At 50.6% G+C, this 21,729-nt stretch overlaps 1 protein-coding gene across 8 annotated transcripts in view; it reads right to left on the reverse strand.

Moving 5' to 3' along the window:
• Positions 1-2,856: 2,856 nt before the first annotated feature.
• The window catches only part of LOC138764468 (myocyte-specific enhancer factor 2D homolog), a 96,251-nt gene continuing 77,378 nt past the window's right edge, over positions 2,857-21,729 (reverse strand). For 6 of the 8 annotated variants that reach the window (XM_069940439.1, XM_069940435.1, XM_069940442.1 and 3 more), the window contains 4 exons: positions 17,054-17,229; positions 9,556-9,724; positions 9,264-9,384; positions 2,857-6,567 (listed from right to left, as the gene is read on the reverse strand). In XM_069940439.1, coding sequence (XP_069796540.1) covers positions 6,261-6,567; positions 9,264-9,384; positions 9,556-9,724; positions 17,054-17,229 — 773 coding nt within the window. In that variant the 3' untranslated portion in view covers positions 2,857-6,260. Of the gene's footprint in view, positions 6,568-9,263; positions 9,385-9,555; positions 9,725-16,372; positions 16,394-17,053; positions 17,230-21,729 lie in introns of all 8 variants that reach the window. The other 2 variants (XM_069940440.1, XM_069940441.1) reach the window with 2 other exon arrangements.

Here is a 21,729-nt window from a genome sequence, read left to right on the forward strand (position 1 = left end):
ATTGGAGGCCAGCAATCCCTGGCGTGAGATGACATCATCTGACACTGGCGTTGAGCAGATGCTTCTTTCACACTTGCCACGATAAAGGTCGATTGGCGTTTGATTTCTGGGATCACTGGCAAGTGTGAAAGGGGCTTAAGATACATGACACTGTCCCCTTTCAGATCCATACAACAATTACACGACAGCAACAGGCAACTTGGTCCTTATCGTCTATGCCGAACACTTATTCCACACCCCCCCCCCCCCACTGACCTACACTTAACCCTTAGCCCTCCATTCCTTTCCCGTCCATATACATATCCAACATCTCCTTAAAACCTAATATCGAACCTGCCTCTGTCACCTTATCTGGAAAACTCACTCCACACACCCACTACTCTCTGAGTAAAGTCCCCCCCCCCATATTTCTGCTAAGCCTTTCCCCCAACTCTCAGCTCCCCTTTCTTAAAGGAAAAAGCCTCTCTTCGTCAACTCTATCTTTACCCCTAATAATTTAAAATACCTCAATCAAATTCCCTTTCAACCTTCTACGCTCCAAACATTTAACCTTGCCCTACAACTTAGACCCTGTAACCTGGCAACATTTGAGAAGATCGTTAAAGTATATCGTGAACATGGTCACAGTCTTCCCTCTCCCCACCCCCAGGCAGTAAATCCCCGGTATCCTGAATTCAACCAACCGGCAAAACAAAATTGAGAAAAGAAATAGATAGATAAAAATTGGAATGAATAAAAGTGGTTTTCAAGCTGACCCCCTAAACTCACATTCCATCATAAGTTCTCTATGATCAGTAAGGGACTGCTTAAGGTGGAAAGAAAAGGTTTGAAAACCACTGTTTCAATCATTCCCTAACTGACTCGTTATGTGCACGGTTTCAAAACTCCAAAGGAAATGGGCCAATGACAATTTTTCTCCAGCATTTCAGTAACAATGCAACCCCTTGGTGAAGATGGGAGCAAACGTTCAGCCGGCGGAGTGCTCTGGTCGTGCCCCCGCCTGCAGCAGCTGTTTGAATAGAGTCTTGTTCGTATAAAATGGTGGCACCCAGGCTGAAGAGCCGGCCGATGCCGCTCACCGGTGGGGCAACTCTCCCCAAGTGTCTCCCAATCCCTGCCTAGTAAGAGTCTTTATTAGTAGTAAGTATATTAGCGAGCCTTTAACTTGGGAGAAGGTGGGGTTAATTATGACGACGGCCAGTTAGGTCAATAGCGCCAGCGACCGGGTTCCGAATTTAAATTTTGTTAGTTAAATGAATGACCTGAATTTAGTTAACTTTGCATAATTAAGGACTACAATACTGATGTTTTTTTTAAAAATAATTTTACACTGTTTTTTAGACTGTTTATTCTTAATTCAGGTATCACACATCACATTCTCTGCATCAAAAGCAACCGCCACTGTTGGAGTCTTCTTTCCTTGTACTACATGGACTAAGTTAATGAACTTAGAGATATTGCCCATTGTTTGTCTTTTCTTAATAAATCCAGTTCCGTCAAGTTTTACTATTTTTGATACACAGACAGCCAATCTGTTTACTCATAGTTTTGTTATTATCTGATTCCACCTGCATTGAATTTGCCCATCGTTACTGAATGAAGATCTACCGGGACCAATGCCTGAAGAGGGTGCAAAATCAGTGAACCTGTGCGGACTTGAAAGGCCAACATGGCCTGTTTCCGCTCTGTAAATGGTTATATGGTTATATGGTCATAAATTGGATCAACAAGTATGCCAATGACAAAGGTCGGAGGTGTTGTGGACAGCAAGGAAAGCTTTCAAAGCTTGCAGAGGGATCTAGGCCAGCTGGAAAAATGGCAGATGGAATTTAATGCAGACAAGTGTGGGGTGCTGCATTTTGGAAGGAGAAACCACAAAGGGACATACACAGTAAATGGTCAGGCAATGAGGAGTGCAGTAGGACAAAGGGATCTGGGAATACAGATACATCATTCCCTAAAAGTGGTATCACAGGTGAATAGGGTGTAAAGAGAGCTGATGGCATCTTGGCCTTAATAAATCAAAGTATTGAATACAGTATGGAGTTGGGATGTAATGGTAAAATTGTACAAGACATTGGTGAGGCCAAATTTGGAGTATTGTGTGTAGATAGAAAGAGTGAAGAGAAGATTTACTACGATGTTGTCCGGACTTCAGGAACCGAGTTACAGGGAAAGGTTAGGAATTTATTCCCTGGAGTGTAGAAGAATGAGGGGAGATTTGACAGAGAAAATGTAGGCAGGCTTTTACCACTGAGGGTAGGTGAGATACAAACTAGAGGACATGGGTTTAGGGTGAAAGGGGAAAAGTTTAGAGCAGTGGTTTTCAAGCTGACCCCCTAAACTCACATTCCATCATAAGTTCTCTATGATCAGTAAGGGACTGTTTAAGGTGGAAAGAAAAGGTTTGAAAACCACTGTTTCAATCATTCCCTAACTGACTCGTTATGTGCACGGTTTCAAAACTCCAAAGGAAATGGGCCAATGACAATTTTTCTCCAGCATTTCAGTAACAATTGGGTCTAGAGCAGTGGTTCTCAGCCTTCCCTTCCCGCTCCCATCCCACCTTAAGCAACCCCTGACTAATCACAGAGCACCTTAAGGTGGGAGGTGACTTTAGGGGAGCGGTCTGAAAACCACCAGTTTAGAGGGAACCACACAGAGGGTGGCGGAACGAGGTGAAGCGGCAAACACGGGCTCCATTTAAATTTTTTAAGAAGAATCTGGATGGGAGAGCAATGGCCAGGGTGCAGGCCCGAGGGAACGTTTGGCACGTACTGAAAGGGCCTGTTTCTGTGCTGTAATGTTCCGTGGATTTGGAAGAGAAATGGAACAAACTGAACACGGAAAAGACAATCTGATCAGAAATGTGTATTGAAAATAATGATAGTAAACTTCTTTACAACAAATATAGTGCAGGAGTTCGGAAGTGAACGTCCAATTAATATTCTTTTTGTGTGTAATATACAGGCATCACCATACAGCACAGCGGAGGAGTACATGATACACTTGCACATGTACTCACACTCACACACACTCACACTCACGCTGCCAATTCAGAATCACACATTCGGCGACATTATATTAGTGATTGTCTTCAGAGATAAAAAGGGGGTTCCCCACTGTCCCAAAGCCAGCAAACCTTGCCTCGCTTTGGCATGTGGGATCAGGGAGGACAGGAGACAGGTGGATTTCTGAATGGGACACTCCAGCGAGGACTGCCCCTCCCCCACCGAGCTTGCCCTGCCGACCACCACCCTGAGCTTCAATAACGTGTCCGAGGAATTCTTCAATGGGCCTGAACCCTCTTCCCTGCATTGACCACGAGGGGATCGCACATCTTCCCCAGCAACTCCCCCCACCCCCCCCCCATGGCTCTGACACTACCCAAGCTCACCCTGCCCCAACCTTGAGGGAGAAAGCAGCGCAGGCGGACTCTCCAACCCGCCACCGTCCATAGGGGTCCTCACAGGTGGGGTGTGCACACCTCTGATCCTCAACTATTGGATGGGGCAGCAGGCAGCAGCAGGGGTTGAACAGATTTATATATATTAGGCCGCCAATGCTGGGACAGCCCCTTCTCTGGGAGGGGTGGGTTCTCAACCACAGCATAGATCAGCAGAGCTGAAGAAGACCACACCAAATATTGTTCTGGGCCCTGACCACCCCACTCCGCCTTGCTTGGGGACTGAGCCCCAACAGCAGCCCAGGAAGGTGCTAACCCCTATCCCAACACCACACACATCCCTTGCTTCCCAGGGATCAGGTCCGAGAAGGTCGGCTAATCTTGTCCCACCCTGCACAGGGAACAGGTCACAGGAGGGTGTTAACTCCACTTCAACCCAATTCTGCACAGGAATGAGAACCCAGCCAGTTCAACCCACCCTGCCAGTGACCAGGTCCCGGCCAGCTAAACCCACCCTGCCCAGTGACCTGGTCCTGGCTAGCTAAACCCTATCATACCCAGCGACCAGGTCCCCCTGAAGCAGCCAGTCCAAGTGCAAAATGGTGGTCTCAGAGAGAAGTCCCTCGCTCCTCTCCTGCCTGGGGTGACAACTAACCGCAGTGGACAGCCGCGAGGCTCTCTCCTCGGCACCGCGATCGGGGGGGGGGCGGGGTGCGTGAATGGGATTCCAACTCATACAACCCTCCCCCTTGTCTGGCTGTGCTTGGGGACTCTAACAGCCATCAGGTTCAATCTTGCGCAAGGTGGTGCGGGGGGAAGAAAGAGACCCCTCGCCTCTGTACTCACTCCCCCCTCTCCTCCCCAAGGATCAGAGCCTACAGCCACTCACTCCCTATCCACCACTGGAAGATCAGTGCATATTCGTGCTTATGAAAAATATACACAATTTTAATTTGTAATTCAACCCAGCAAACAATATATAACAGCGCAAAGCATTGAGCCTCAGGCTTGAGACAATATATTATCTATAATTTTTTTTTTCTGTTCTCTATTGTGCATAGAGGGGCTCAAAGTATTTTTTTGTATTTTCATTAAATATGTCGACATGCAATTTTTTTTTAAAAAAGAACATAACCATTCTACCAATAAATTAGAACTGTACCGTCCTAAGTTCACCCACCCGAGGTTGGCCAATTGTGTAAATTCCCCTGTGACCCACGCACACAAAATGGCAGCAGGTACGTCTCCTGAATGAAGCCTAAATATCGGGGTCTGTTTAAAAAATAAAACGAGGTTTAGAAGTGGCAGCACGTTATAAAACTCACAGGCGCGGGCGCACACACGCACACACACAAGATAAACCACTCAACCAATAACTTAAATCACTGCCAGGTATACCCAGCCTGGAACCAACTGATCTTCTGTCGTCGATTCCCAGGGGCTCTGGTGAGGCAGTGGGGGGGAGGGGGGGGGGGAGTGGAGTGGATGCGGCAACCCAGCGTGGGGAACTCGAAGTCAGGGTCGGGAGTGGTGGGGAAGGGGGGGGTGCGGGGATGAGAGTCTTTGATCAACTTTGCAAGAGTGAGGGGAGGTAATGGGGAGGATGGAGAGCAGTGGGGAGGGAGAAAGGGGGGAATAGGTGGGGCATGGGGAGAATGGGAGGAGAGCGGAAGGGGGTATGGGGAGAGGGAAGGAGAATGGAAGGAGGTGGGGAAGAGAGGAGGGGCAGGAGGAATGGGATGGAGCAGGCGAACAGGAGGGAGGGGAGAGGGCAGGGGAATCAGAGGGAGGGTGGAGGGGTAGGGGGAGAGGGGAGGAGAATTGAAGGAGGCAGGGAGAAGGGGAAGGAGGAACAGGATGGAGGAGGGTAGAGGGCAGGGGATGGAGGAGGGTAGAGGGCAGGGGATGGAGGAAGGAGGAGAGAGGAGCAGGAGAACAAGGGAGGAGGGGAGAGGGCAGGGGAATCAAGGGAGGGTGGAGGGGCAGGGGGAGAAGAATGGAAGGAGCCGGGGAGAAGGGGGTGGAGGAACAGGATGGAGGAGGGGAGAGGGTGGGGGACATGAAGGAGGGGAGAGGGCAGGGGTGACAGAGGGAGCAGGGGAGAAGAATGGGAGGAAATGGGGATGGGAGGGAGATGGGGAGAGAGCTAGGGGATGAACTGGAGGGATGACAGAAAAAGGAGCGGAGGGATGGGAGGGAACAGGGATGGGAAGGAGGGGAGCGGGCAAGGAAGATGGAGTGAGGAGGTGGCGAGTAGTGGAGGGCAGGATCCCTGGAGACCAGTGACATGGTGGAGGGGCATAGGTGCCCAGGAGACCCTCTCACCTGCCCTGTCTTCACAAGCCACAATGATGGGGGAGACGGGCCAAAGACCCACTAGCCTCTAGTGAGCAGATGGGGGACCCAGACTCCAAACACACCATCCCCACCGCTCCCCCCCCCCCCCCCATAGTCCCCAGTTCAGACAATGGCCCCAGCCCCATCCCCGTCTCTCTGGTCTACAAGTCACCTGCAGCTGCCCCACCTTGACTTCCAGGCTGTGCTGCTGGGGTGCAGGCATTCTGGACACTACCCAAGGTGGACTCAGCTCACTGGCCATCTCACGGGGCGGGGTTGGATGAGAAGGGGGAGTCCAGGAGAGGCTTGAGAGGGGCTCGGGGGGGACCAGGGGGAGAAGTGCGTGCCAGTTTTCACCAGGTGAAGTCTTTGGTTGAAGAGAATGGTGGCTGGGGAGGGGGAAAGGGGTCGGACAATGCAGTTCGAAGGTCAGTTGTTGCAACTGCGGACAAAGGAACCCTACCCCACGAACCACACCCCAGGGCCGCGTGCGGGAGGGATCCTCAGCCAGAGAGGGTTAGGTAACCCAGGCATCCATCCTCATGCGCTTGGAGGCTGGGTCTTCACTGTCTTCCCCGCCCGCCCTCATGTGTCCAATAGGGGAGATGTATCCGGAGCGTGCCTCGTCGCCCTCGAACGAGCTGTTGTTGCTACTCAGGCTGTCGACTGGGGAGCGCCCCGTGTCTGGCGCTGCTTGCTGAAGGTAACCGGAGGGGGTGATGGCGTCCCGCGTGGGAGACACTGGCTCAGATTTCACTCGCACATCCTGGCTGCCACCGATGCTCAGTGTGGAGACTTGGGGCAGTTGGGTGCTCGGTGCAACCCTGTGAGAGAAATTGCAGGGTCAGCCAGAAGTTCCCCTTCACAGTCCCCTGGGTCAAAGTCTATCACTGTGGTTCCCCCGTAACACAGCCCCAGTGTCAGACTCAGAGTGAAGCTCCCTCCACACCACCCCATCACACACTCCCGGGGTCAAACACAGAGTGAAGCTCCCTCCACACCACCCCATCACACACTCCCGGGGTCAGACACAGAGTGAAGCTCCCTCCACACCACCCCATCACACACTCCCAGGGTCAGACACAGAGTGAAGCTCCCTTCACACCACCCCATCACACACTCCCGGAGTCAGACACAGAGTGAAGCTCCCTCCGCACTGTCCCATCACACAGTCCCGGGGTCAGTCACAAAGTGAAGCTCCCTCCACACCACCCATCACACACTCCCAGGGTCAGACACAGAGTGAAGCTCCCTTCACACCATCCCATCACACACTCCCGGGGTCAAACACAGAGTGAAGCTCCCTCCACACCACCCCATCACACACTCCCAGGGTCAGACACAGAGTGAAGCTCCCTTCACACCATCCCATCACACACTCCCGGGGTCAAACACAGAGTGAAGCTCCCTCCACACCACCCCGTCACACACTACCAGAGTAAGACACAGAGTGAAGCTCCCTCCGCACTGTCCCATCACACAGTCCCGGGGTCAGACACAGAGTGAAGTTTCCTCCACATCGCCCCATCACAAAATCCCGGGGTTAGATGCAGAGTGAAGTTTCCTCCACACCGTCCCATCACACACTCCCGGGGTCAGACAGTGTGAAGCACGCTCCATACTGTCCCATCACACACTCCCGGGCTCAGACACAGAGTGAATCTCCCTCCGTACCATCCCATCACACACACCTGGGGTCAGAGACAGAGTGAAGCTCCCTCCACACTGTCCCATCACACACTCCCTGGGTCAGACATAGAGTGAAGCTCCCTCCACAATGTCCTCTCACACACTCCCGGAGTCAGGCACAGAGTGAAGCTCCCTCCGTACCATCCCATCACACACACCCGGGGTCAGAGACAGTGAAGCTCCCTCCACAATGTCCTCTCAAACACTCCTGGTGTCAGACACAGAGTGAAGGTCCCTCCACACCATCCGATCACAGACTCCAGGGGTCAGACACAGAGTGAATCTCCCTCCGCACCATCCCATCACACACACCCGGGGTCAGAGACAAAGTGAAGCTCCCTCCACATCGCCCCATTACACAATACCTGGGTTAGATACAGAGTGAAGCTCCCTCCACACTGTCCCATCACACAGTCCCGGGTTCAGGCACAGAGTGAAGCTCCCTCCACATCACCCATCACACACTCCCAGGGTAAGACACAGAGTGAAGTTTCCTCCACTCCTTCCCATCACACACACTCGGGGTCAGAGACAGAGTGAAGCACCCTCCGTACTGTCCCATCACACACTCCCGGGGTCAGACATAGAGTGAAGCTCCATCCACAATGTCTTTTCACACACTCCTGGGGTCAGACACAGAGTGAAGCTCCCTCCGTACCATCCCATCACACACTCCCGGGGTCAGACACAGAGTGAAGCTCCCTCCACACAATCCCATCACACACTCCAGGGGTCAGACACAGAGTGAATCTCCCTCCGTACCATCCCATCACACACACCCGGGGTCAGAGACAGAGTGAAGCTCCCTCCACACCGTCCCATCAAATACTCTCGGGGTCAGACATAGAGTGAATCTCCCTCCGCACCATCCCATCACACACACCCGGGGTCAGAGACAAAGTGAAGCTCCCTCCACATCGCCCCATTACACAATACCTGGGTTAGATACAGAGTGAAGCTCCCTCCACACTGTCCCATCACACAGTCCCGGGTTCAGGCACAGAGTGAAGCTCCCTCCACATCACCCATCACACACTCCCAGGGTAAGACACAGAGTGAAGTTTCCTCCACTCCTTCCCATCACACACACTCGGGGTCAGAGACAGAGTGAAGCACCCTCCGTACTGTCCCATCACACACTCCCGGGGTCAGATACAGAGTGAAGCTCCTTCCACACTGTCCCCTCACACACTCCCGGGGTCAGACATAGAGTGAAGCTCCCTTCACACCACCCCATCACACACTCCCGGGGTCAAACACAGAGTGAAGCTCCCTCCACACCGTCCCATCACACTCTCCCGGGGTCAGACACAGAGTGAAGGTCCCTCTACACTGTCCCCTCACACACTCCCAGCGTCAGAAACAGAGTGAAGTTCCCTCCACATCGTACTCTCACACACTCCAGGTGTCAGACATAGTGTAAAACTCACTCCATACCGCCCCATCACACACTCCCGGGGTCAGGCACAGAGTGAAGCTCCATCCACAATGTCCTCTCACACACTCCTGGGGGTCAGACACAGAGTGAAGCTCCCTCCACACCATCCCATCATACACTCCAGGGGTCAGACACAGAGTGAATCTCCCTCCGTACCATCCCATCACAGACACCCGGGGTCAGAGACAGAGTGAAGCTCCCTCCACATCGTACCCTCATACACTCCAGGGTTCAGACACAGTGTGAATCCCCCTCTGCACCATCCCATCACACACACCCGGGGTCAGTTACAGGGAGAAGCTCCCTGCACACTGTCTTGTGGATGTTTGGATCGTTGTCTCATGGCTTTATGTCCACTGTAACTAATTTTCGTCCCCACAGCCCCACACTCACAGCATGTTGCCAGTTGTTGCCGGTGTCAGCTGCTGCCACATAGTTATGTTGCCCAGTGAAACCCCTCCTGGTGAGTTGAATGTCTGTAGGGCTGACAGATCAGCACTGGTCAACTGGTAGTCTGCAATACAAAAAGTGAACTTCACACAGCAGCAGGAGGTAGGAGGGGTTGAGGGGGCAGTGGGGGAAAATGAGGGTGGGGTGTGGGCGGGAAGGGGGTAAAAGGTGGAGGGAGAGTGAGCAGGCACGAGGGAAGCGAAAGGCAGAGAGCAAAAGGAGGGGACTCCCTCACCTGTATTGTAAGAGCTGTGCATCGCCGAGTACTGCAGCCCCTGTGGTAACAAACTGGGGGTGGCCACGGAGACCACGGGGGTGCTGAGCGACTGGGTGGCGGATGTCAGCTCCTGACCACTCTGCAAGGACAGCAACTGGTCAGTGAAAGCCCCCGCCTGATGACATGCCTGCGAGAGAAAGGCGAAAATAGACCACCCCGCCACCACTCTTTGGATAGTAGCCGACACTGCCCAGGGGCACGGTCCCCATCTCTCCCCTGAACTCCCCGCCATGGTCCTCACCCCACCTCCCCTTCCCCGCCTTGAGTGTGCTTAGAATCAGAATTTATTGTCATGAACATGCCACAAAATTTGTTGTTTTGGAGAGGCGTCACAGGTACAAATATTTATTTCAACCACTTTATAAAATAAAGAAAAAGACCAAGTGAGGCAGTGTCTGTCCATTCAGGAATCTGATGGAGGAGGGGAAGAAGCTGTCCTTGTGCCGCGGGGTGCTCGTCTTCAGGCTCCTGTACCTTCTTTCTGATGGTAGCAGGAAGAGGGTGTGTGGGGTCCTTGAGGATAGAAGCTGCTTTCTTAAAACTCCCCGCATCTTTATGATGTCCTTGTAAGAGTGAAGTCTGGTGATTGTGATGTCACAGGCCGAGTTAACAACCCTCTGGAGATCCCTCCCGCCCCGCACCCCCCTTCTTGTGAATTGAGTGATGCCACCAGCCAGAATGCTCTCCACCTGTAGAAGTTTTTGAGAATCTTTGGTGACATACCGTCTCTCATGAAGTTGCTGACGGGCCTTCTTCGTGATTGCTCCGGAACATATCCTCAAAGATGATGAATTTGAAGTTCTGGACCCTCTCCACTGCTGGCTGTTCACCATCCCACCCCGAGGCAGAGACCCATCAACGATGCAATTGCCAGAAGCTTTTTATTTTTAAATTTAGTCCTGCAGCATGGTAACAGGCCACTTTGGTCCAAGTGTCCGTGCCGTCCAACTTACACCCCGTTAATCTACAACCCCCGGCACGTTTCGAGGAAACCGGAGCCCCTGGGGAAAACCCACACAGATACACGGAAAATGCACTAGTTCCTTACAGAGAGTGCGGGATTTGAACCCCGGTCCCAATCACTGGTGCTGTAAAGGGGTTGCGCTAACCACGACGCCAACTGGGCCGCCCATACTGAACTACAAAGTTCACACTGTCACAGGTTATCCCGTCAGGAATCCAACCATAGTTCGCAATTAGCAACTGAGGAAGCCAATATGTTGAACAGTGCGGAAGTATGAATAAATAAAGATTTAAATGATTTCTTGCATTAAATGAAATTGTTAAAAAAAATCAAGAGTGTGGATTTCCCCCATTCTCACAGTAAATAAGATTGAAGAATAAACAATGGCATTAAAAAATAATCTAATCAGGCCCCTTTGTTATCTTCAACCTCAAGTTACTGATGTTCCCAAAGTGGGTGCAAGATGTGACCACAGTCTGATATCATACAGATGCTTGGTTGTGACGGTTTTAATGAAAGTCTGACATTAGAAACTGCAACACCTTGTCTTCCTTGCCTGAATCCAATTTTAAGCCTTAACACCAGCTCCAGCCAAGAGTATCTCGACCTCCTGTAAAGGCCGAGGAAAGTCCATCTCCCACCCTCACTACATTCTACAGAGGACGCACCAAGAGCACCTTGTGCAACTACATTGCTGCCCGGTTTGGAAGCTGGACTTCCTCGGACCGCAAGACCCTGCAGAGGACGGTGAAGTCAGCGGAATTGATCACTGGGGCCTCTCTTCCTACCGTGACGGACATCGACAATACACGATGCAGGCGAAAGGCAATAAACGTTGTCAAGGACTCCACACACCCCCTCATGTAAACTGTTCTCCCTTCTGCCATTGGGTAGGAGGTACCTTAGCACTTGGGCCCTTAAGTCTAGATTGGGTAGCAGCCTTCCTCCCCCCCCCTCAAGCTGCCAGGCTCCTGAACTTCCAGAACAGATGTGGACAGTGAACCTCGGACTTTTACTGTATACGTCTTAATATTTTAAAGTGCTCAACTTCTATTCTAACATATTTATGTGAATATTCTCCATGGTTCTGGAGAAACACGATCTCATCTTTACAGGGTGAGCGTGGTATGAATGATAAGTAAAGGTGAGTTGACTTAAGAGTTTGGGGGCAAAAAGGAATCTGAAGACCTGAAACTTCACCATAATCCAACATTCTTGAGTTCTGGGACAAGAGCATGTACCAAGTCCCCTTTATCCGCCTCACAGCGCCAGCATTCAGGGGTGTTCTTCAACCTCTATCTACATCACCTTGCTAGAGTCCAATTAAATACGGTGCAGAATCTTAAACTGAATGAGACGCACGCTCGGTTCTCCCGACATTATTTTGATATTTTTACAAATTTTGTCCCTTTTTTCCGCCTATTTTCCCATGCTCTTTTTAGACCCAACTGAGATTTGTGTTAAGGCTGAATAATAAGACGAGGCTTTGTGACCCGTTATCACTTGCAGCCAGTGCAGTGGACTGCATCGTCGTGACTTGTGGCGGTTGCTGGAGGTTGTGTGGGGCACATGACACAGTTGGAAAAGATATCTCCAAAATTGTGACCTAGGGCTTAGTCGATTAAAAGATTTTAAGTAGTCACCATCATTGGAAAATGGAAGAATTTTTGGAGGGGAGGGGGAGGGGGAAGGTGGTGGGAAACATTCATTTCAGGAGTGGGTCTCAGAAATGGCCAAAGTAGCAGCGTTTGAACACAAGCATCGATGCACAAAAATGGAGCAAATATCTAGGTTTCCTGGGGGTGGGGGAGAATGTGCTGGTGGTGGAAGCATATTAATGAACCGCAGTTTTTTTTCTGTTATTTGAGGTTATATAGACACACAAGATTATTATATTGGCTTTTTTGCTGCCACGTTTGCCTCTATTTTATGGATAAGTTTATATTTTGTGACTCATGATCTACACAGCTTTAACACGGACTCAAGGATTTGGGGATACTTTAAAAAAATAATTCAATAAAATTTAAATAATTTAAAAAAAAGCAATTACAGCACTTCAAACTTCAACCAAAGATGATTGGTGTAAGGAAAAGGCAATATGTAGCTCACTATATGACTAAAACATGGCCTGAAACAAGCTCACCCCCCCCCCCCCCCCCAGCCCCCCACAAACTAACTTTTCAGGACTGAATCGAAACACTTCAGATTCCAGAATTCACCTGTGCTGGTGGCAGGGTGCAGCCAGACAGTGGGGACGAGCTGCCACCTGCTGGTGGAAGCTCTCACTGCAGTCTGAGGGAGATGGCGGATGAAGGCGCTTGGCCGGCTGTGGAGTGAAGCGCAGGAGCCGTGAATTTGCCTCCAACCTCGGAGTCTGCACAGCGAAAGCCCGGCAGAGCAAGCACTCTGTATGGAGGGGGGGGGGGAGAGGGAGTGAGCGAGTGTCCTAATGTCTGCATCACAGCGCCTCTGTCCATGCCAACCAAGCTGTCGATCTGATCAACTCTTAGTTGGGCACCCTGGGCACCCAATCTTCCCTGTCCACGTGCCCATCCAACTCTCTTTTAAACGCCGATTTCTCCACCTCGTTTCACAGACCCACCACCCTATGTGAGGGAGCCGCACCATTCCCTTTTAAATCTTTCCCCTCTCACCTTAAACCCAAGCCTGCAAGTTTTAGAAACCCCTACCCTGGGGGTAAAAAAGTGACCATTTACCTCACCCCCCCCCCCCGGGATTTCATGAACTTCTACTTCCACTCAGCCTCCTACACTCTAGGGAAAAATTCCCCAGCCCGATGAATGTCTAATAAGAACATCAGATATAGGAGCAGGAGTTGGCCATCCGGGCTGATCTGATGATGGGCTCCTCTCCACCCATCTGCCTTTTCCTCATATCCCTTAATTTCCCTACTACATAAAAATCTACCCAATCTTATCTTAAATATATTCACTGATGCCACCTCCACTGTTTCAATGAGCAGTGAATTCCAGATTCACCACCTCTGGGAAAAGCAGTTCCTCCTCATATCTGTTCTAAATCTACTCCCCTGAATCTTGAAGCTACATCCCCTAGCTCCAGTCTCCTCTACCCACCCCCCCTCACCAATGGAAGCAACTTAATGGTACCTACCTCTATCTTAGCTATGAATTTTATGTTGCTATAAGATCACCTCGCATTCTAAATTCCAGCGAGTACAGTCCCAGACGACTCAATCTCTCCTCATAGGCTGAAGTCCTCATCTCTGGCATCAACCTGGTGAACCTCCTCTGCTCTACCTCCAAAGCCAATCCATCATTCCTCAAATCAGGAGGCCAGAATTGCACGCAGTTCTCCAGATGCGGCCTCACCAGGATCTTGTACAGTTGCAGCATGACCTCCCTGCTCCTAAATCCAATCTCTCTAGCAATGAAGGCCAATGTTCCATTCTCCTACTTGACAGCCCGCTGTACCTGCAAACCAATCTTTTGCGATTCGTGCACAAGCACTCCTGAGTTCTTCTGCACGGCAGCCCACTGCAATCGCTTGCCGTTTAAATAATAATCTGATCTTCCATTTTTCCTTCCAAAGTGGACGACCTCACCGTTGCCAACATTGAACTCCATCTGCTAGACCTTTGCCCACTCACTTAACCTATCTATATCTCTCTGCAGACTCTCCATACCCTCTGCACAATTTGGTTTTCTGCTCAGTTTAATGTCAGCAGTAAACTAAAGGCCTCCAGTCTCGGGAACATCGTTGCAGATCTTCCTTGCACCCTTTACAGCGTCCATCTGTGGGAGCATGCTGAGTACCAAGTGGCTGATGCATTTTCAACCCTGATGTTGCGGGGGGGGGGGGGGCTCACGAGCTATGAGATGCGGGTGGGGGGGGGGGGGATGGGGGTGGGAAATGGTAGAACCATAGAAGCTTATAACAGTACAGTGCAGAACCAGGCCCTTTGGCCCCTCTAGTTTGTGCTGAACTATGATCTCGCCTTTCCCACTGATGTGAATCCAGTCCACAGCCCTCTAGACCTCTTCCGTCCATCTACCTGTCCAAATTCTTCTTCAATGTTAAAATTGAGCCCGCATTCACCACTTCAGCTGGCAACTCGGTCCATACTCCCACCACTCTCTATGTGAATAACTTCCCCCTAAACTTTTCCCCTTTCACCTTTAACCCATGTCCTTTGGTCTGTATCTCACCGACCTTCAGTGGAAAAAGCCGATCGACACTTTCACTGTCTATCCCCCTCATAATTTTAAATACCTCTACTAAATCTCCCCTCGTTTTTTCATGCTCCAGGGAGTAAAGTCCTAACCTGTTTAACCTTTCCCTGTAACTCAGTTCCTGAAGTCCTGGCAACATCCTAGTAAATCCCTGCACTCTTTCCACCTTATTGGTTATCCTTCCTGCAGCAAAACTGCATACAATACTCCATATTTGGCCTCAACAATGTCTTATACAACTTTGCCACAACATCCCAACCCCTATACTAAATATCTTGATTTACTTTATTTAGAATGGGTGATGCAAGCAGACTGTGGCGGCAGGACATGCCTGAAGCTGCTTTGCATGTAGTCACTGCTCTGCGGCAGAAATGCGGCCAGCATTGCAGGGTGGGTGAAGTTAGGTGAGCGAGCCACCCTTCGGTTAAATCCCAAGCTCGGGGGCAGGAGGGAGAACCCAGTGGCCGGAGGCAAATGGGCAGTGAAACCTCGTTGAAGCCAATTGGGCCACCAGGTTGCCATGCAAGCTGATAGGGTAATTGGGGCATTGAGGTCAAGAGTTGCGAGGTGACGTGGCAGCTTTGTGGAACCCTGGGGAGACTGCACTTAGTACTGTGGGCAGTTCTGGTCACCTCATTGCAGGAAGGACATGGAAGCTATGGAGAGGGTGCAGAGGAGATTTACTGGGATGATACCTGGATTGGAAAAAAAAAGTCTTATGAGGCAAGGTTAGCAGAGCTGGGACTTTTTTCTATGGAGTGCAGAAGGATGAGAAGTAACTAATAGAGGACTATAAGATTCTGAGAGGCCTAGATAAGGTGGACAGCCAGCGTCTTTATCCCAAGGCGGGAATAGCAAACAGAGGAGCACATCTGTACAAATTGAAGGGAGGAAAGTTTAGCGGAGACATCAGGGATAATTTTTTTTAAAATTAGACACACAGAGTTGTGGGTGTCTGAAATGCATTAACAGAGTGGTGGGAGAGGCTGGAACAACAGGGACATTTAAGGGACTCTTACACCCCTTTTACATGGAGATCCCACTTAATTGGCACATGAATGACCTACGTTTAAAGCCAGGTCAGGTCATTCACACTGAACCCAAGAAAAGCCAGGTCAGTGCGACCTTTTACATTGCAACCTGGCATCTCAGCTCTGATACTACCTTCCTTGGCGGGTAATACACGGGATGAAAATGAATCCCCAACCGGGGTCCATTGTGTTCACACAGGTAAGTGAAGCAGTTAAAAGGCAGTGAATTCCCATTTTTAATGGCTGTGGAAAAGGGGTATTAGACAGGCACAAGGATGAAAGTAAATGAGAGGGTTATGAGGTAGGTTATGAGGATGAAAGTGAATGAGAGGGTTATGAGGTAGGAAAGGTGCAGTTTATTTCTGGTGGAAGATTATGGGTCAGTACAACAACAATGGGCCAAAGAGCCTGTACTGTGCTGTAATGTTCAATGTTTCCCAGAGCAGACAGATCAGCTCAAGCTGCAGCCAAAAGCGGGTCCACATTCACCCAGTCATAGCTGGGAGGGCAAGGGGGCGCAATTCAACACAAGATCAACTCAGGATCACTATGGCTGACTCAGCACTCACCAGCTGGAGCTCCTCTTCTGTCTGACAGCATGCAAGGGCAGAAGACGCAGTATGTCACCAAACAAGACAGCACGATTAACATCATCCCAGACAAAGCACCGTCAACTTCACCAAGGATGGACTCGAGTGAAGCTTCCCCCCCCCCCCACCACACCCCGGCACCGTCCCATCACACACTCCAGTCAGACCCAGAGTGAAGCTACCTCCGCACTGTCCCATCACACACTCCCGGGGTCAGACACAGAGTGAAGCTCCCTCCACACCGTCCCGTCACACTCTCCCGGGGTCAGACCCAGAGTGAAGCTCCCTCCACACCGTCCCATCACACACAGAGTGAAGCTCCCTCCACACTGTCCCATCACTCTCTCCCAGGTTCAGACCAAGAGTGAGGCTCTCTCCGCACCGTCCCATCACACACTCTTGGGATCAGACCCAGAGTGAAGCTCCCTCTGCATCATCCCATCACACACTTCCGGGGTCAGACACAGAGTGAAGCTCCCTCTGCACCGTCCCATCACACACTCCCGGGATCAGACACAGGGTGAAGCTCTCCACACATTGTCATGTGGATCTTTGGACAGTTGTCTTATAGCTGTGTGACCACTGGATAGACCACATGGTGATCTGTCCCAATAGATATTTACCACATGGATCCGTCCTGCTGAATGGAGCACAACTTACCAAAGAGCTCATCATGCCTTTGCTCTGCAACGTGATGACCCGAAGGTCCGGCTTGCGGCTGTTGGCGAGTGGTAGTTGCCCAGCAGGGGGTGGAGGGGACTTTGGCGGCATCACCTTCCCCAGGGAGCTGGTGGTCAGGAGTCCCGGTGAGGCCCTCTGGTTCACGTAACCGTTGCCTGAGATAAACCAGAGGAGGGACAACAGGTTACAACCCAAGCGTAAGTGGATGGAAAATTCTTCCCCCAGCAGCTCTTCTCTGAGGGGGGCTGAGCTCTCCACTGCTCAGCATCCCAAGATCAACAGGTGCAAAATCAGCCCTATTCTATCTATGGACAGAGGCTGAATGGCCTCTTCCTGACGGCAATGCAAGAGACAGCAGACACTGGAATTTGGACAAGACCAACACTCTGCTAGAAGAACTCAACAGGCCGTGCATCATCTGTGCCGATGTTTCGGGCTGAGCCCTTCCCTGAGTCGGAGAGCGCAGTGGGGAGGTGGCTGGGTCTAGAGGAGAGGGGCCAGGAAGGGATTGGCGAGCCAGGGAAGGGGTGAAAGTTGATGGACTGATGGGGAGGGCAGGGGCCAGAGGAAGTTTGATAGTTCAAGAGTTGAGAGGTCACATTGCAACCCAACAAATCTCTGATGAGACCACACTTAGGAGTATCATGTTGAGCTCTGGTCATCTCATTGTAGGAAGGATGTGGATAGTCAGGGCATTGAGTTCGGGTGTTGCGAGATATGGGAGCTTTGCAGAACTCTGGAGAGACTGCACCGTAGTACTGCGGGCAGTTTTGGACACCTCATTACAGGAAGGACATGGAAGCTATGGAGAGGGTGCAGAGGAGATTCACCAGGATGTTGCCTGGATTAGAAATAAAGTCTTATGAGGCGAGGTTAGCAGAGCTGGGATTTGTCTCTTTGGAGGGAAGAAGGATGAGTGGAGACTTGATGGAGGTCTCCAAGATTCTGAGAAGCGTGGATGAGACGGACGGCCAGCGCCTTTTTCCCAGGGTGGGATTAGCAAACACCAGAGGGCATCTGTACAAGTTTAGGGGAGGCGTCAGGGGTAAGATTTTTTCTCCACAAGGAGAGTTGTGGGTGCCTGGAATACATTGCTGGGGTGGTGATGGAGGCTGTAACAATAGAGGCATTTAAAAGACTCGTGGATGAAAGGAGGGAGGGAAGGTTTAGGGGCATTTAAGAAACTAGACAGGCACATGGATGAAAGAAAAATAGAGGATTATGAGGTTGGGAAAGGTTTAGTACTTTTTTTCTTGATAGGAACAACATCGAGGGCCTAAGGGATGGTACTGTGTGGAAATGTTCTATGCTCTCAGTTGTCAAGCCACTGAAGCAGGTGGTGGAGGCCTGCACCTCTGGTCATCTGGCTGCAAGACGACTCCACATTGAGACAGGCCTCCAGGATTCAAATCTCACTGACCCCTGTCTCCCCTCCAAAGGGTGATGTGGCGCAACACTATTACAGCCCCAGCAACCCAGGGTTCAAATCTGGCGCTGTCCATAAGGAGCTTATACCTTCTCCCCTTGTCAGCGTGGGTCTCCTCCCTCCCTTCAAAACGTACGGGGATTGTAGGTATAACTGGATGGCATGGGGACGCGGTCCTGTAACCATGTTGTATGCCTACACCTAAAACCGCGTCGCTCTCAAAGGGCCAGCACTGGCACAATGGGCTGTATGGCCTTCTCCCATGCTCAGCGAGGGGGGGGGGGGGTGGTGCCTGCAGGCCCTCATTGTGGAGGAGCAACAATGGGAGGGGACAGTATCTGCAGGGTCTTACATGGAGATCTCCAGGATACAGATGGGTGGGGTCACAACACCCTTACTTTGAAGGGTGGGAGAGGTTCTCTTGGGTTAATTCACGGGTGTCAGCATCTCGAGGATCTGTCCTGGAGCCTCCAGGTCGATGCAATCCTGAAGAAGGTTCACCAGCGGCTGTACTTTGTGAGACGTTTGAGGAGATTCACCATGTCACCAAAGACTCTCGTAAACTTCTAGAGAGGTACCATGGAGAGTACTGGTACAGAGGTGCCAACACTCAGGACAAGAAAAAACTCCAGATGGTGTCTTGAGACATCACAGGCACCAGACTTCACTCCATTGAGGGCGTCTACAAGAGGCGGTGTCTTAAAAAAAAGCAGCATCTATCCTCAAAGACCCCACCACCACCCAGGCCATGCCCTCTTCACTCTGCTACCCTCGAGGAAAAGGTACAGGAGCCTGAAGATGAACACTTAGCAGCATAAGGACAGCTTCTGATTCCTGAATGAACAGACCTGCTTTACCGTGACTTTTTCTTGCACTATTTTTATTTATTTTGTTATATAAATGTTTGCCCTGTGATACTGCCGAAAAACAACAAATTTTGTGACAAGTCCATAACAAGAAATTCTGATTCTATTTGGAGATGGTCAGCGACTTGTCCTTCAGTGACACACACACGTATCACTCTCTGCATGGTCCGGCATTGACTTCACGTACCCACAGGCCTCTACCTTCACCATGGATCTGTGAAGGGAACTGTGAAACCAGTTAACAGTCCTTCACTGGGCTCAGAGGGAAGGTGTCTGATGGGGTTGACTGAGCGCTCTGTGTAGGGTGCACAGTGGAAGGTCACGTGACCTCTCTGGCATCTGGAGGGAGTGTGAATCATGGTCATGTGACCCTTGTCTGGTACCTGCCGGGCATGTGGATGGTCATGACCTCTCCATCTGGAACCTAGTTGGAGGTTGCATCATCTGCTAATGAAGGGTGGACTCTTCCCACCCACTGGGGCACACCTTAATCACCTAGTGATTACCTCGGCGGGACCCTCCACCTCGTGCAGTAGCTCTTCGGCCTTGAGATGAACCCTGCTGTGGGCAACGCTGGAGGAGTTGCTGTAAGGTGTGCACTACATAAGGATCAGGGGTGTGGTATACTGTTGAAGATAACATCTGAGCCTTGCCCACAAGGAACGTCGGGTAGTGTGTTGTAATTCGTAGTTGTGATAAGTTTGTATAAACGGTTGCCAAAGATTAGTAGTATGAAGTCCAATGTGACTGGGTTGTACTGTGTGTGTGAGAGTGTAAAGTTACTGATATCGGTCATGTTCAGCCCGATGTGACTGAGTTGTACTGTGTGAGAGTGTAAACAGTTACTGATATCGGTCGTGTTCAGCCCGATGCGACTGAATTGTACTGTGTGTGTGAGAGTGTAAACAGTTACTGGTATCAGTCGTGTTCAGCCCGAGGTGACTGGGTTGTACTGTGTGTGTGAGAGTGTAAAGTTACTGGTATCGGTCATGTTCAGTCCGATGTGACTGGGTTGTACTGTGTGTTATCCTTGTAATCCCCTTGCACGTGTTTCAATAAAGATTATTTCTGCCTTCAGCCTGCGTCCTGATGCGCTATTCTTTGAACCCACTCAACTTTACCCTTCCCACTCAACACCGTGTAAACTCCCACATCGTGCTGCCTCAGGGAAGGTCCAGCCCAACCAATGAAGCCGCTGAGTTGGCCTTGTCAGCGGCAACGATGAGTCGCCCCACAGAGAAGAGGTGACGACTGAGATGATGGCATGTCTGACCTGGGGAAAAAAGATCAGATGTTCCACCACTGAGATGAATGTTAATTTTGTTTCTTTATGTGAAGTGGGGGGGGTGGGGGGGTGTCCCTTCATAACTCCTTTCAAAATTTATAGGATTAACTAGTTTTTGGTTTTTTTAACTCAATGTTTACTTTTTTAAATTATTAGCAGTGGACTGCTTGTGTTAGTCAGTAACCTCTGAAGGGAGGGGATTGAATTAGATATTTAGTCTAGTATTTTTCTTTTTAATGCAACATAGATTTCAGTACTATTTGTACCGTTGGACGAGATTTGTTAATAAGCCTATGGAAATATAAAAATACTGAAAAAGACAACAAGATGAAGGAGATGATCGTGGACCAGGAACGACCACTCTCCACTACACATCAATAACTCTGTAGTGGAGAGCACCAACTTCCCTGGAGTCCACTTAATTGGTGACCTATTGTGAACACACGTCTCCTCACTGGTCAGGAAGGCACAACTCCAACTGCACTTACTGAGAAGAATGAATCGGGCAAGGCTACCGGCCACCAACATGCCAACCTTCTGCAGGAGCTCTATCGAGAGCGTCCTGGGCAGGCTGCGTCAGTGTGGGTATGGACGCTGCAGAGAAATGGATCGGTGATCAATCCACAGGATCGTAAGGGTGGCAAAGATGATCAGTGGAGTCACTCTTCCCCCTCGCCCCCCAAAATCGACGTGATCTACCAGGATCGTTGTCTGAAGAGAGCATGCAAAATCATCGAGGACCCCCTTCCAGGCCGCACACAGCATCTTTCAGCTGCTCCTGTCAGGGAAGAGATCCAGGAGGATCAGAGCCAGCACTACCAGGCTGAGGAACAGCTTCTTCCCACGCTGAACAACCCAAGGGACTGCTCACATTCACCCTCTGCAACTCTCACAGGTACAAAAGGATATTTATTTGTAGAGATGAACACTTGTCCTGCAAATGTGTTGTTTGTCTGTGTGCGTATGTCATGTCTGGTCGTGTGTCTGTGTGATTTGCACCAAGGATCAGAGAACGCTGTTTCGTCGGGTTGTATTTGTGCAATCAGATAATAACCTTGACTTGAACATCCACTGGCCA

This window comes from Narcine bancroftii, chromosome 5 (genome assembly GCF_036971445.1).
Source record: "Narcine bancroftii isolate sNarBan1 chromosome 5, sNarBan1.hap1, whole genome shotgun sequence".
Taxonomy (NCBI): Eukaryota; Metazoa; Chordata; class Chondrichthyes; order Torpediniformes; family Narcinidae; genus Narcine; species Narcine bancroftii.